The sequence below is a fragment of the Aegilops tauschii genome, chromosome 5 (assembly GCF_002575655.3).
Source record: "Aegilops tauschii subsp. strangulata cultivar AL8/78 chromosome 5, Aet v6.0, whole genome shotgun sequence".
In the NCBI taxonomy this organism is placed as follows: Eukaryota; Viridiplantae; Streptophyta; class Magnoliopsida; order Poales; family Poaceae; genus Aegilops; species Aegilops tauschii.
The window spans coordinates 406,173,887-406,189,973 of record NC_053039.3 but is presented as its reverse complement, the minus strand read 5'-3'; the positions used below and the strand labels follow the sequence as shown (position 1 = coordinate 406,189,973).

The following is a 16,087-nucleotide window of genomic DNA, read 5'->3' as shown; positions in this document are numbered from 1 at the left end:
TATGAACATGTGTAACATCACGTTCGAGATTCATCAAAAATAAACCATTGACCAGCGGGGCATGACCATAAAACATATCTCTCAAATAAATAGAACAACCATTATTCTCAGATTTAAATGAGTAGCCATCTCGAATTAAACGAGATCCAGATACAATGTTCATGCTCAAAGCTGGCACTAAATAACAATTATTGAGGTTTATAACTAATCCCGTGGGTAGATGCAGAGGTGGCGTGCCGACGGCGATCACATCGACCTTGGAACCATTCCCGACGCGCATTGTCACCTCGTCTTTTGCCAGTCTCCGTTTATTCCGTAGTTCCTGATTTGAGTTACAAATATGAGCAACCGCACCGGTATCAAATACCCAGGAGCTACTACGAGTACTGGTAAGGTACACATCAATTACTTGTATATCACATATACCTTGGGTGTTGCCGGCCTTCTTCTTGTCCGCTAAATATTTGGGGCAGTTCCGCTTCCAGTGACCACTTCCCTTGCAATAAAAGCACTCAGTCTCGGGCTTGGGTCCATTCTTTGACTTCTTCCCGGTAACTGGTTTACCGGGCGCGGCAACTCCCTTGCCGTCCTTCTTGAAGTTCTTCTTACCCTTGCCCTTCTTGAACTTAGTGGTTTTATTCACCATCAACACTTGATGTTCTTTTCTGATTTCCCCTTCCGCTGATTTTAGCATTGAATATACCTCGGGAATGGTCTTTTCCATCCCCTGCATATTGTAGTTCATCACAAAGCTCTTGTAGCTTGGTGGAAGCGACTGGAGGATTCTGTCAATGACCGCGTCATCCGGGAGATTAACTCCCAGCTGAGACAAGCGGTTGTGCAACCCAGACATTCTGAGTATGTGCTCACTAACAGAACTGTTCTCCTCCATTTTACAGCTGAAGAACTTGTCGGAGACATCATATCTCTCGACCCGGGCATGAGCTTGAAAAACCAGTTTCAGCTCCTCGAACATCTCGTATGCTCCATGTTTCTCAAAACGCTTTTGGAGACCCGGTTCTAAGCTGTAAAGCATGCCGCACTGAACGAGGGAGTAATCATCAGCACGCTGCTGCCAAGCGTTCATAACGTCTTGGTTCTCAGGGATTGGTGCTTCACCTAGCGGTGCTTCTAAGACATAATCTTTCTTGGCAACTATGAGGATGAGCCTCAGGTTCCGGACCCAGTCCGTATAGTTGCTGCCATCATCTTTCAGCTTGGTTTTCTCTAGGAACGCGTTGAAATTGAGGACAACGTGGGCCATTTGATCTACAATACATAATGTAAATATTTTAGACTAAGTTCATGATAATTAAGTTCATATAATCAAATTATTTAATGAACTCCCACTCAGACAGACATCCCTCTAGTCATCTAAGTGAAACATGATCCGAGCTCAACTAGGCCGTGTCCGATCATCACGTGAGACGGACTAGTCAAGATCGGTGAACATCTCCATGTTGATCGTATCTTCTATACGACTCATGCTCGACCTTTCGGTCCTCCGTGTTCCGAGGCCATGTTTGTACATGCTAGGCTCGTCAAGTCAACCTAAGTGTATTGCGTGTGTTCCGAGGCCATGTCTGTACATGCTAGGCTCGTCAACACCCGTTGTATGCGAACGTAAGAATCTATCACACCCGATCATCACGTGGTGCTTCGAAACGACGAACCTTCGCAACGGTGCACAGTTAGGGTGAACACTTTCTTGAAATTATTATAAGGGATCATCCTATTTGCTACCGTCGTTCTAAGCAAATAAGATGCAAAAACATGATAAACATCACATGCAATCAAATAGTGACATGATATGGCCAATATCATCATGCTCCTTTGATTTCCATCTTCGGGGCACCATGATCATCTTCGTCACCGGCATGACACCATGATCTCCATCATCATGATCTCCATCATTGTGTCTTCATGAAGTTGTCACGCCAAAGATTACTTCTACTTCTATGGCTAACCATTTAGCAACAAAGTAAAGTAAATTACATGGCGTTATTCAATGACACGCAGGTCATGCAAAATAATAAAGACAACTCCTATGGCTCCTGCCGGTTGTCATACTCATCGACATGCAAGTCGTGATTCCTATTACAAGAATATGATCAATCTCATACATCACATATATCATTCATCACATCTTCTGGCCATATCATATCACATATATCACTTGCTGCAAAAACAAGTTAGACGTCCTTTAATTGTTGTTGCAAGTTTTTACGTGGTTTGTAGGTTTCTACCAAGAACGTTTTCTTACCTACGTATGACCACAACGTGATTTGCCAATTTCTATTTACCCTTCATAAGGACCCTTTTCATCGAATCCGTTCCGACTAAAGTAGGAGAGACAGACACCCGCTAGCCACCTTATGCAACTAGTGCATGTCAGTCGGTGGAACCTGTCTCACGTAAGCGTACGTGTAAGGGCGGTCCGGGCCGCTTCATCCTACAATGCCACCGAAACAAGAAACGACTAGTAGCGGCAAGAAGAATTGGCAACATCAACGCCCACAACTTCTTTGTGTTCTACTCGTGCATAGTAACTACGCATAGGCCTGGCTCATGATGCCACTGTTGGGAATCGTAGCATAATTTTAAAATTTTCCTACGCTCACCAAGATGCATCTATGGAGTCTACTAGCAACGAGGGAAGGGAGTGCATCTACATACCGTTGTAGATCGCGAGCGGAAGCGTTCCAATGAACGTGGATGACGGAGTCGTACTCGCCGTGATCCAAATCACCGATGACCGAGTGCCGAACGGACGGCACCTCCGCGTTCAACACACGTACGGTGCAGCAACGTCTCCTCCTTTCTTGATCCAGCAAGGGGGGAGGAGAGGTTGATGGAGATCCAACAGCACGACGGCGTGGTGGTGGATGTAGCGGCTCTCCGGCAGGGCTTCGCCGAGCTTCTGCGCGAGAGAGAGAGGTGTTGCAGGGGAGGAGGGAGGCGCCAAAGGCTGTAGTGTGCTGCCCTCCCTCCCCCCCCCCCCTTTATATAGGCCCCCAAGGGGGTGCGCTGACCTTGGAGATGGGATCTCCAAGGGGGGGGGCGGCGGCCAAGGGGGGAAGGGGTTGCCTTGCCCCCCAAGGCAAGGGGGAACTCCCCCCCCCTAGGGTTCCCAACCCTAGGCGCATGGGGGGGAGGCCCAAGGAGGCACCCCAGCCCACTAGGGGCTGGTTCCCCTCCACTTTCAGCCCACGTGGCCCTCCGGGACAGGTGGCCCCACCCGGTGGACCCCCGGGACCCTTCCGGTGGTCCCGGTACAATACCGATAACCCCCGAAACTTTCCCGGTGGCCAAAACTGGACTTCCTATATATAATTCTTCACCTACGGACCATTCCGGAACCTCTCGTGACGTCCGGGATCTCATCCGGGACTCCGAACAACTTTCGGGTTTCCGCATACATATATCTCTACAACCCTAGCGTCACCGGACCTTAAGTGTGTAGACCCTACGGGTTCGGGAGACATGCGGACATGACCGAGACGCCTCTCTGGTCAATAACCAACAGCGGGATCTGGATACCCATGTTGGCTCCCACATGTTCCACGATGATATCATCGGGTGAACCACGGTGTCGAGGATTCAATCAATCCGTATGCAATTCCCTTTGTCAATCGGTATGTTACTTGCCCGAGATTCGATCGTCGGTATCCCAATACCTTGTTCAATCTCGTTACCGGCAAGTCTCTTTACTCGTACCGCAATGCATGATCCCGTGACTTACGCCTTAGTCACATTGAGCTCATTATGATGATGCATTACCGAGTGGGCCCAGAGATACCTCTCCGTTTACACGGAGTGACAAATCCCAGTCTCGATCCGTGCCAACCCAACAGACACTTTCGGAGATACCCGTAATGCACCTTTATAGTCACCCAGTTACGTTGTGACGTTTGGCACACCCAAAGCACTCCTACGGTATCCGGGAGTTGCACGATCTCATGGTCTAAGGAAAAGATACTTGACATTGGAAAAGCTCTAGCAAACGAAACTACACGATCTTTTATGCTATGCTTAAGTTGGGTCTTGTCCATCACATCATTCTCCTAATGATGTGATCCCGTCATCAATGACATCCTATGTCCATAGTCAGGAAACCATGACTATCTGTTGATCAACGAGCTAGTCAACTAGAGGCTTACTAGGGACAGGTTGTGGTCTATGTATTCACACATGTATTACGATTTCCGGACAATACAATTATAGCATGAATAAAATACTATTATCATGAACACAGAAATATAATAATAACCATTTATTATTGCCTCTAGGGCATATTTCCAACAAAAAGCATGTCACTTACCTCTCGAACTAGAGCATAAGGCTTACTGGGCTATTAAAGAGCTCAACTATGATTTCAAACTTGCCGGTGAGAAGAGGTTATTTGATATTAGCTCACTTGATGAATGGAGAACCCAAGCCTATGAAAATGCCAAGTTGTTCAAAGAAAAAGTTAAAAGATGGAATGACAAAAGGATACAAAAGCGTGAGTTTAATGTAGGTGATTATGTATTGCTATACAACTCTCGTTTAAGATTTTTTGCAGGAAAACTTCTCTCTAAATGAGAAGGCCCTTACGTTATCGAGGAGGTCTATCGTTCCGGTGCCATAAAAATCAACAACTTCGAAGGCACAAATCCGAAGGTGGTAAACGGTCAAAGGATCAAACATTATATCTCAGGTAATCCCATAAATGTTGAAACCAATGTTATTGAAACCGTAACCCCGGAGGAATACATGAGGGACACTTTCCGGAACGTTTTAGACTCCGAAAAGGAGTAGGTATGTGGTACGGTAAGTAAACCGATTCCAAAACAATTTTTAAGGCAATATTTCTCCGTTTTGGAATATTTAGAAAAATAGAAAAATAAGTGGCAGTCCGGGAAGGACACGAGGGCCCCACGAGGGTGGAGGGCGCGCCCTACCCCCCTGGGCGCGCCCCCTACCTCGTGGGCACCTCGTATGCCTTCCGGACTCCGTTTTCTTGCACGATACGTATTTTGGTCAGTAAAAATTCATTATATATTCTCCTGAAGGTTTTGACTCCCGTATCACGCAATTATCCTCTGTTTTTGTTTCGAGCTGTTGCTGCTGCAGATTAGAGCAAGATGTCTTCTCAAGAGTCAGTCGGGGAGAGCCGGGTATCTAATCCGGCACCGGAACCAAGGGCGAACAGCGAAGATGACCCCTTTGGGCCAGCAACGGAGGAGGAGATGGAGGCTGACTTGATGAGCGTAGATGCCATGGAGGATCAAGAAGTCACTTCTCGCTTCTGAGCTGGGTTCGCGATGGGGGAACTACAGAGCTCAGCTATTCCAAACTCGGTTATCCCTTCCAATGTTAGATTTCTTTCTTATGAAAATATGAAGAGGAGTGTCACTTGTTCTCCCGCAGCTATGCAACACCCTTGGGTGCAAGGAGCCTTAGCCGTTACAGGAAAGCTTCGCAAGGAAATAATGGACTTCAAGCAGCAAGTCAATAAGCTCGAGGAGGAGAATCGTATCCTGAAGGGCATCATCGCCAAGAATATTTCACCAACAACAAAGGAGACATAATCATATGGGTATGGGCACTCCCCTTGGCAACTGCCAATCTTGGGGAGGTGCCCCGGTATCATATCACAACCACATCTCCTATCTTTACCGTTTTTCGTAGTTCGATCCTATTAGTAGTATCTTGATCTAGTAGAATAAAGTTTATGGCATGATCTAGTTTTGAGTTTTGCTTTATGATCCCTCTATGTAATCGAGTCCGTGAGCTATATAATAAAGATTAGTGTTGAGTAAAGGGCTTGATTATTTTGCCATGATCTTGAGTGAAAAAAGAAAGATAAAAGGAATAAAAAGAAACAAAGAGTCCATATTGATCTTATTGAGAGTAATGACTTCACATAGAAAGAGTATGATGATTAAAAGTTGTTGGGAGTTGGCAAACATAGCTTTGGTCATCGTTGCAATTAATAGGAAGTAATAAGGAAAGAGAGGTTTCACATATAGATATACTATTATTGACATATTTTATAATTGTGAGCACTCATTAAAATATGACATGCTAAAGAGTTGATGTTGGACAAGGAAGACAACGTAATGGGTTATGTTTTCTTATATCTAAGATAAAGTATATTGTCATGGATCTTCCAACATGTTGAGCTTGCCTTTCCCCCTCATGCTAACCAAATTCTCAGCACCAAGTAGAGATACTACTTGTGCTTCCAAAAACCCTTAAACCAGTTTTGCCATGAGAGTCCACCATATCTACCTATGGATTGAGTAAGATTCTTCAAGTAAGTTGTCATTGGTGCAAAGCAATAAAAATTGCTCTCTAAATATGTATGATTGATTGGTGTGGGAGAAATAAGCTTTATACGATCTTGTGATGTGGAAGAAATAAAAGTGACGGACTGCATAATAAAGGTTCATATCACAAGGGGCAGTATAAAGTGACGTTCTTTCGCATTAAGATTTTGTGCATCCAACCATAAAAGCGCATGGCAACCTCTGCTTCCCTCTGCGAAGGGCCTATCTTTTATTTATTATCTGCTACCTTATGCAAGAGTCATGGTGATCTTCACCTTTCCTTTTTCATTTTATCCTTTGGCAAGCACAGTATGTTGGAAAGATCCTGATTGATATATCTAATTAGATGTAGGGGGCATGAGTTATTATTGTTGACATTATCCTTGAGGTAAAAGGTTGGGAGGCGAAACTATAAGCCCCTATCTTTCTCTGTGTCCGATTAAAACTCCGTAAACACAAGTATCGCGTGAGTGTTAGCAATTATGAAGGACTAAATGATAGTTCAGTATGTGGACTTGCTATTAAGCTCTGACATAGACTCTTTCTGATGTTATGATAAATTGCAATTGCTTCAATGACTGAGATTATAGTTTGTTGGTTCTCAATAAAGTTTATGATTTGCACTCTGCATTGTGAATGGATTATTACTTGAACATAAGTAATCGTATGATAATGTCTATATATGTTGTTGTTATGAGAATAATCATGATGCCTTCATGTCCGTATTTTATTTTTATCGACGCCTCTACCTCTAAACATGGGGACATATTTATCGTTATCGGCTTTCGCTTGAGGACAAGCGAGGTCTAAGCCTGGGGGAGTTGATACGTCCATTTTGCATCATGCTTTTATATCTATATTTATTGCATTATGGGCTGTTGTTACACGTTATGTCACAATACTTATGCCTATTCTCTCTAATTTTACAAGGTTTACATAAGGAGGGAGAATGCTGGCAGCTGGAATTCTGGGCTGGAAAAGGAGCAAATATTAGAGACCTATTCTGCACAACTCCAAAAGTTCTGAAACTCCACGGAACATCTTATAAAAATAATGAAAAATCCTTGCCAAAGATGAAGACCAGGGGGCCCACACCCTGTCCACGAGGGTGGGGGCGCCCCCCCCCCCTCCTAGGGCGCGCCCCCTACTTCGTGGGCCCCCTGGCGGCTCTCCGCTGCCCATCTTCTGCTATATGAGGTCTTTCGTCGAGAAAAAAAGAAGAAGCAACCTTTCGGGATGAAACTCCGCCGCCACGAGGCGGAACCTTGCCGGAACCAATCTAGGGCTCCGGCAGAGCTGTTCTGCCGGGGACACTTCCCTCCGGGAGGGGGAAATCATCGCCATCATCATCACCAACGCTCCTCTCATCGGGAGAGGGCAATCTCCATCAACATCTTCACCAGCACCATCTCCTCTCAAAACCCTAGTTCATCTCTTGTATCCAATTCTTGTCTCCAAGTCCGGGATTGGTACTAGTAGGTCGCTAGTAGTGTTGATTACTCCTTGTAGTTGATGCTAGTTGGTTTATTTGGTGGAAGATCATATGTTCAGATCCTTTATGCATATTAATACCCCTTTGATTATGAACATGAATATGCTTTGTGAGTAGTTACGTTTGTTCCTGAGGACATGGGAGAAGTCTTGCTATTAGTAGTCATGTGAATTTGGTATTCGTTCGATATTTTGATGAGATGTATGTTGTCTAGCCTCTAGTGGTGTTATGTGAACGTCGACTACATAACAGTTCACCATTATTTGGGCCTAGAGGAAGGTATTGGGAAGTAACAAGTAGATGATGGGTTGCTAGAGTGACAGAAGCTTAAACCCTAGTTTATGCGTTGCTTCGTAAGGGGCTGATTTGGATCCATATGTTTCATGCTATGGTTAGGTTTACCTTAATACTTTTGTTGTAGTTGCGGATGCTTGCAATAGAGGTTAATCATAAGTGGGGTGTTTGTTCAAGTAAGAACAGCACCCAAGCACTGGTCCACCCACATATCAAATTATCAAAGTACCGAACGCGAATCATATGAACGTGATGAAAACTAGCTTGATGATATTCCCATGTGTCCTCGGGGGCGCTTTTCCTTTTATAAGAGTTTGTCCAGGCTTGTCCTTTGCTACAAAAAGGATTGGGCCACCTTGCTACACTTTATTTACTTTTGTTACTTGTTGCTCGTTACAAATTATCCTATCACAAAACTATCTGTTACCACTTATTTCAGTTCTTGCAGAGAATACCTTGCTGAAAACCGCTTATCATTTCCTTCTGCTCCTCGTTGGGTTCGACACTCTTACTTATCAAAAGGACTATGATAGATCCCCTATACTTGTGGGTCATCAAAGAAAAACTGTAAGTAAAGAAAGGTAAGAGATAGAACCAGTAGCTTGGTGAGGACAGGGATTTGTTGGACCAGTTCCAGTTGCTGTGACAACTGTACGTCTGGTTAGGGAGGCTAAGATTTAACTCAGAAGACCTCGTCTTCACCTTATTCCCCTTGAGCTAAGGACACTTAGTCCTCGCTCAATCACTCTGGTAAGTCTTCAAGGTAGACTTCCAAATCTTCACAGACTTCGTTCACCGGCAATCCACAATGACCCTTGGATGCTCAGAACGTGACGCCTAACCGGCTGGAGGATTCACAGTCCTCAAGTGTAACAAGTCTTCAGGTCGCGCGGACAGAAAGACTTCAGTGATGCCTAACACTCTTTGATTCTGGGTGTTTTGGGCTTTGTCCTCGCAAGGATCTCTCTCTCAAATGCTTCGGAGGTGGGTTGCTCTCAAACGACAAAAGCCGTGCACTAACTCTGAGCATCCACCAATTTATGGTGTAGGGGGTGGGCTATTTATAGTCAGGAGGCAACCCGACCTGATTTGTCCGAAATGACCCTGGGTCACTAAGGAACTGACATGTGTCCAACGATCAGATTTCAAACACACGCGGCATCTTGACTTGGGCTACAAGTAAAGATGACTCATCCAGCTCTGGATAAGATTTGCTCTCATTGTCTTCGCTCGAAGACATAGGATTTGGTTGAGCATCACTTCAGTCACTCTGACTTTGTTCACTTGGACCCCACTTAACAGTACGGTGGTTCCTATGACTCAATAAAGAAGAAAAGGAAACTACGAAACAACTAAGTCTTCGCACTCCATAGTCTTCACTTGAATGTCTTCTCAAGTCATAATCTTCGTTGTGAATATCTTCACAGAACACCATTGTCTTCCATGTCTTCACACATTTTTAGGGGTCATCTCTGGTAGGAAAACCGAATCAATGAGGGACTACTACCTGTGTTATCCTGCAATTCTCACAAACACATTAGTCCCTCAACCAAGTTTGTCGTCAATACTCCAAAACTAACTAGGGGTGGCACTAGATGCACTTACAGAGTTCGATCCAGGGACTAGCACGGTAAGCACAGAGACTCAAATCCTTCGAGGTTTGGTCGTTACATCCAACCTGCATCGTGTGGAGGATCCTGAGTGAGGTTGGTCTGGTTAAGATGATGCCAGGATTAGCTGCGATCAATATGAGTGTTTGGTGAACTCTATGATATGGGTCTACAAGAGATGCTGTATACAACATATGTTTTTTGGTACGTTGCATTAGAGGTTATTTCTGCCATCTCTTCGCTTCCAATTTTCAATCATTCCTATTGGATCTGGGCCATTCCATGGACATGTTTTGCATCGCTGGGGCCAAGCCCATTTAGACGTGCAACCTACCAAACATCCAGGAATTTGTATGGTGGTTGCAGGCCAGATGAGACCTACACACTCATAGTTACCCATGCTCGGCCTCCTCTTCACTTCTCTCATCGATCTCCTCGACCTCATCCTCCTCGTCCATCTCCTCGACCTCATCCTCCTCGTCCATCATCTCGGCTTCTCTCACTTGGTTGTAAGTCAACGCAATGTCATGGAGCCCAAGTGTGTGTTGCTTGAATCCAATTGGGCATAATTGTTCATTTGCTCACTACAAAAGTAAAGGAAGGTCCGAGCAATCAATATCGAACGATGCATCACAATACTAAGCAAATGCAACCAATAAAATGAAAAGAGGGGGCACCTTTCGAGCATGTTGTCGTCGCAAGTTCAAGCGTCTGAATCCATCCCATACCCGGCCTCGGGCGGTGCAGAGGTTGCCTGTGTCGCCCTTTTGGTGGTTGCACCATCAAATCGTGGCCACCAATGGGTCTTCGGTGCTAGCGCAGGCTTCCAAGGGTCCGACAAGGGACAACCTACCCGTTTTGCCAATCATCGTGAAAGGGGACAGCCGACCACGACTAATGTGGTAGCAGCGCAGGGGTGGGCATGAGGGGGCACGGGAATTTTAGGGCTTGTTCGGATTCTCGCCACTCCACGACTCCGCTCCTGGAGCGAGCGGAGCTTCAGTTGAAAACAACGGAGCGGAGAAACATTCTCGTATTTCTCAGAGTGGTGTATTGCCGAACAGGCACTTAGTCAATCGAGCAGCCACATACTAAATTTAAATTTGTGAGAGAGCAATGGGGTCAAGTTTTGGGTTTACGATGTGCTAGTTGGCTCTTTTGACCGGAGAGAGCGAAGGGGTCAAGTTTTGGGTTTAGGGGATGTGCTAGTTGGCTCTTTAGCTCAAATATCACGTTTGCTCTTCAAATTGAAGTTTTAGGGGATCTAGAGAGACTGCTTAATGCAATGCAACACAGTACGTGTCAAAATCTTGCTTTTATACGGGAAATGAGCTGCCATGAATAATTTAATCATTAATCTCAGGTTGAATCAAAAATTTCGGGTAAACACATGTTCTATGTCCATTTTCTCGCATTCCACAAGCCTCAAGGTTGGAGTAATGGCAAAGAAGTGGCAGATAAATCAAGACAGATTTTCAGGTCATTCAGGATTAAATAGAAGATTAAGTGCGACCAACACAGCAAGCTTAATACGATTCAATTCGCTAGAACACCACCCAAACAACACGACAGACTGCTTGCTACCTCGACCGGGATGGAATCGGAAGCAACAACAACCTGAGCTAGTTTTTGGAACTGAAATGAAATTCATCGACCGGTCCTGTATCTCTATTACACCACACGTGAAAGTAAACAGGACCAGGGTCTCTTCTTAGTCAGCATCCATCTCTTCCAACGCCGCCTGCGCTGCTGCCTTGGCCTGCTCCAGAAGATCACTCGGAACCTGTGTGTACATGGCAAGTTAGTAAGGAATTCAGCAAAGCCGACTCTAACTCGGGTGGCTGTGAAATTCCATCCATCCATAAGTGGTCGTTTATTACCTTCTCGTGCTGGCGGTTAGATTCCTCACATACCCAGCTCAGTTCCAGCTCAAAAGATTTGTCTTTCGCTTCGTCGTGTACACCATAAATTCTGCATGTAGAGGAAGGTTACTATTTTGAGTACACCAACCAACATACAGCATTGCAACCACAACTACTGCTTGTAAAAATAGATCATGACACCAAGGATAGCAACATTAAAACAGGTATGAACAAGAGTGCCTCCTTATGACTAAACTACCATGTTTTTTCTTTTGAGAGAATATCCATAACTGTTAAATAGTACTCCCAACTACTGGCCAAGTGGCCATCTTCAGGCGGCAGCAAACATGAGTACATGGCTAAACAAGCTTTCTAAACATTAAGTACAGAATATTTCAGGTGATAAATATGGCAAAAGATATAGGACATACATCTTGGCAACCTCAACGATGCCTTCCCTGCAGGTTAGCTCAGAAAGCTTCAATTTCTCAATCTCCCTGTAGAACAACATTAAGATAGACGCATCAGAATGCAGAACCATCTTTTATGACCAATAGAAATACATAGTAGACATCATCATAAGTATTCTGGGTAGATACATTTGACAGCAGCTGCTAATAATTAAAGGGAGCATTCTTCAACATTTTGAATGGCACAAGTTCTTCATAAAATAAAGCTCTCAATGTGATAATGTATCGGAAACTACATGGATTACTGACTACAAAAGTTACAAGGGGAGAAGTAGATACGGATCAAATTTTGCTAATTTAAAACTCTTTCCCTGAAAACCAAACCTCAGAAAAGACCGATAAAAGGACAAAGAAATAATGGTCAATGTGTTTAAACTACGTAAATGATGCTCGTCCATAATCTAGTCCGTTGGCATTAATGGCCAGTTTTGGGCATTGTGGTTCTGCATTGCGGAAGCTAGTCAATTCAAAGAATTACACTTACCAGTTCTCATAAAATATTACTGTTATAGCTGTAAAGAAGCGGTTATTTATCAAAATGCTAAACTGGGGGCCTGTTAGGTTAGTTTTATGCATATTTTATTTGTTTTACTAAACTTTGCGCCAGGTGTGTGGCAAGACACAACCACTTTTTTGGTAAGCAAATTGTGCATAACAGGTGTGGCAAGTTTTCTCAAAAATTGTATCTGGCGTCATGGCATGTGGGGAGCAGTTTTAAGAAAATGTGGCGTGCCAAAATTTGGAAAAGAAAAAACACAAGCTTATCAGAGTCAAAGTTGCCTAACTCATATATGTAGCAAACTGTGGCAAGGAACAACAAAACACCACCTAAGCTGTGTTCTGGTAGTGGCAAATCTAACTTACTCCCTCCGTTCCTAAATGTTTGTCGTTCTAGATATTTCAACAAGTGACTACATACGGAACAAAATGAGTGAATCTACACTCTAAAATATGTCTATACACATCCGTATGTGGTAGTCCATTTGAATTCTCTAGAAAGACTTATATTTAGGAACGGAGGGAGTATGAAATAAGCATTTTTCACCCATTGAGTATGAAATGGCTAAGCAACTACCAGCACAAACTCTAAATGCGGATGATCATTCAGAATTTGGAACATAAATAGCATCCTTACTCCGCATGTTCTAAATGGGTCTATTTTGAACAATTAAAATGGTTTTTACAGGAATATTAAATTAATGTTTGATGAATGTGCCGCGCTTTAGGAGTTCTAGCAGTTCGCAACAAAACAGAAATTGGGCACTGCATAAATCATTCAATGAGAAACTAATGAACAATTAATTGGCTTACGTTTTTGCAGCTTGTCTTCCTTTACCCAGAGCAGCACCAAAATATTTCTGTAAAAATTCAATCAGTGAGTCATAAATTCTAACTGGATCTAATGCTGTTAAAAGAGACACTGCACATCTTAATCCATGACTACATGTAAACAAAGTTGTCTGGTCACTGTAAAAATGGAAGAACTACCAGGTGTTAGATTGAGAACTCACATAGGAGAGGCCTGAAGGTTCGATCATGTAGAGCTGTGGCCCATCCCTATCATAGCCTCCAAGAATAACTCCACAGCCAAAAGGCCTGAGACAGGAGTTTAAATTGTATCAAACTATCATGTAAAATGTTTAGGGCAACAACCTTCCTGAACAAGAACATGTTGTCTGCCTTACCTGAGCCACCAGTAGAGTGTACACAGATGAACATAGCTAGCAACACGATCAGCTAATTCCTTTACAGGCATGGGTTCTCCGTATACCCTGGTGGATACAACTTAAAGTTACAATTCTATAAAAAGAATTTGGATGGAAATCAAAAGTCTAATAATTCTCACTTTTCATAGTTGGCTGCTTCTGACTTTGCTCTTGAGACTATCTGCCTACCGTCTGCTGCTAACCCAGCCACAGCCTGAAAATGAGAACACGGATTAACTTATATTTACCAAATGGAAGTCGTTACAAGAACAAGAATGGTAATAAAAAATGACATGACAGAGAACACTGCAGGATACATGTCACTCACATATCAACCTTAGGACTTTCAGAGACAGACCACCCTATATGTATAAAAAGGAAGACAAATTACCAAGCCAGAGTTCCGGTGCACGGAATGAAGTCTCCGGTTCGACCCAGCAAGTATCATCTTTGATGTTATCAGCTTCTCCACACCCTACAGACCACCATTTTAAAAGGTTATCACACAAAAAAGCACCACATCTGGGCAAAAGTATATCCAGCAATAATCACTTACAAGGACAATTCCATCTTTGCATTTGATCCCAACGATCGTCCTACAGGGAAATATCCAAATTTCAATATGAAGTTGGGCAGCTAGAAAGGGCCAAGAAAATAGTGGAGAGAAGTATATCAAACCCGCTGTTGTCGACGGCCTTGCCAGCATACTCGACCTGGAAGACACGTCCGTCCGGGGAGAAAGTGGTGACGGACAGATCATACCCAGTTCCTATGCTACTCATTGTTAAGTTGCTTCAACCCCTAGACCGTCTATATAGTCGTCTCCTGGAAAAATAAATAAACAAGAATGATATTTAAGAATAAGCAGTACAAGCTAGCATCATGTACTCCCTCCGATCCATATTACTTGTACTAAAGCAGCGGCAAGTAATATGGATAGGAGGGAGTAACAAGATTGCGGGTATTATTCAGACTGCAAGGCATTTTGACAGGTTGCAAGACACCTGGTGAACATCGTATTGTAAAACAATTTGTACTTAGGACATGGTATCAGAAGGTGCATGTTACAGATTTGCGAATGAAGCTACCTGCCTACGGGGAAACCTGGAATTTGCTTGGTTTATTACACTTGGCACCAAGATGTGATTTCCACGCAACACTAGAGATGCAGGTTTTCACTAACTCCAGGAGCAGACCTAACATCTAGGGGACAAGGGATTCAGTCGAACGCCAAAAGTTTCCACCGTACAGCAAGCAATTTCGCGACAAACTGTGGTAGCATCCGTCCCAGTAAAAACAATATTTAGGTTAGTTGGCCCCCAACAAGAGAAATCGACTAGGGTCCGGAGGGATCTCCAACTCCACGCCAGTCCAGCGGAGCGGAGGGTGACGAAGAAGACCTGCTACGTGGAAGGAGGCCAGAGACGACTCCGGAGATCCGGCGATGCCGTCACGATGGGGAGGGTTCGATCGGATTTTGGATCTCGCCTAAATCAAGTACGGTCGCGACGGCGGCGGCGGGGACAGCGATGCGCCCGGCCGGCCGGAGCGCGAAAAGACGGGGGTATGGATAAGGGAGCGAACGGGGGTGCTTACCGATCCTGGCGGGCGGAGGAGGTCGCGTCGACGGCGGATCGTCTGCTCCGGCTTGTGGCGCAAGAAGGTGGGGAGTGTGGTTTGAGGTAGGCGCAGGGACCGGACGGGCACGAAGCTAGAGTAGTTGTCTTCGCGGAGGCCTTCGTGTCGAACTCGAACCTGGGAAGAGGCAAGCCCGTTCCAGCCTGCATCAAATGGGCCAGGCCCATCCAGCCAGCCTGGGAGAGGCGCTTCTCCCCGCCGGAGCAACTCTTCTTTTTTTCTGAGAATCCCCCGCTGGAGCTCCTATTCAGCGCTGTAGGCGCTGGCTCGCGCGCGACGCGCAGCCGGCCGGCCCAGCAAGCGCGAAGGAAAAAACTCGACGAAATCACTAGTTAAGGAGTACTCGTTGCGAAGATCATTTCAATTCTTTAGGTTGCGACAAGTGGTGCGCTGCATGTGCGCCACTTGTCGTAACCTGAGAGTTTTCCCTTTTTTCGTAGATTCGTTTATTCAAAACGTTTTATCTTTTAAACCGTGCGTTCAAATCTCGAACCGCTTTCGCCACTGGATTCCTCGCGTCGAGATCTTGAAAACTAGATCCCATGTTGATAGGTTTTGATGAACTTTTTTCATGAAAAAAACCGGATGAAAAAAAACCGGACAAAAAAACAGAACCGGAAGTACGGGTTTTTCCCTTTCCGAAAGGGCACGCCCCTGCCTCTGACGAAATCACAACCATGCCTCTCGCGGAAGCAAAACCG

The 16,087-nt window shown here is 44.6% G+C and overlaps 1 protein-coding gene across 1 annotated transcript; it reads right to left on the bottom strand.

The window, feature by feature from the left end:
• Nucleotides 1-11,182: 11,182 nt before the first annotated feature.
• LOC109749157 (proteasome subunit alpha type-3) lies at nt 11,183-15,547 on the bottom strand. Its single transcript, XM_020308139.2, has 11 exons — nt 15,345-15,547; nt 14,427-14,573; nt 14,305-14,344; nt 14,140-14,223; nt 13,889-13,962; nt 13,728-13,814; nt 13,554-13,638; nt 13,354-13,400; nt 12,004-12,069; nt 11,591-11,681; nt 11,183-11,493 (listed from the first exon to the last, which is right to left on the bottom strand). The coding sequence occupies exons 2-11, from the start codon at nt 14,528-14,530 to the stop codon at nt 11,422-11,424; spliced, it is 750 nt and encodes a 249-aa protein (XP_020163728.1). The 5' UTR covers nt 14,531-14,573; nt 15,345-15,547; the 3' UTR covers nt 11,183-11,421.
• Nucleotides 15,548-16,087: the final 540 nt, after the last annotated feature.

Bases quoted from the DNA above. Each gene is read 5' to 3' on its own strand.
- LOC109749157 (XM_020308139.2), bottom strand. From the start codon at position 14,530: ATGAGTAGCATAGGAACTGGGTATGATCTGTCCGTCACCACTTTCTCC. The intron at 11,682-12,003 runs GTATGTCCTATA...CTCTACATGCAG, and splicing joins ATCGTTGAGGTTGCCAAGAT to AATTTATGGTGTACACGACG. The intron at 11,494-11,590 runs GTAATAAACGAC...ATGTACACACAG, and splicing joins CTAACCGCCAGCACGAGAAG to GTTCCGAGTGATCTTCTGGA.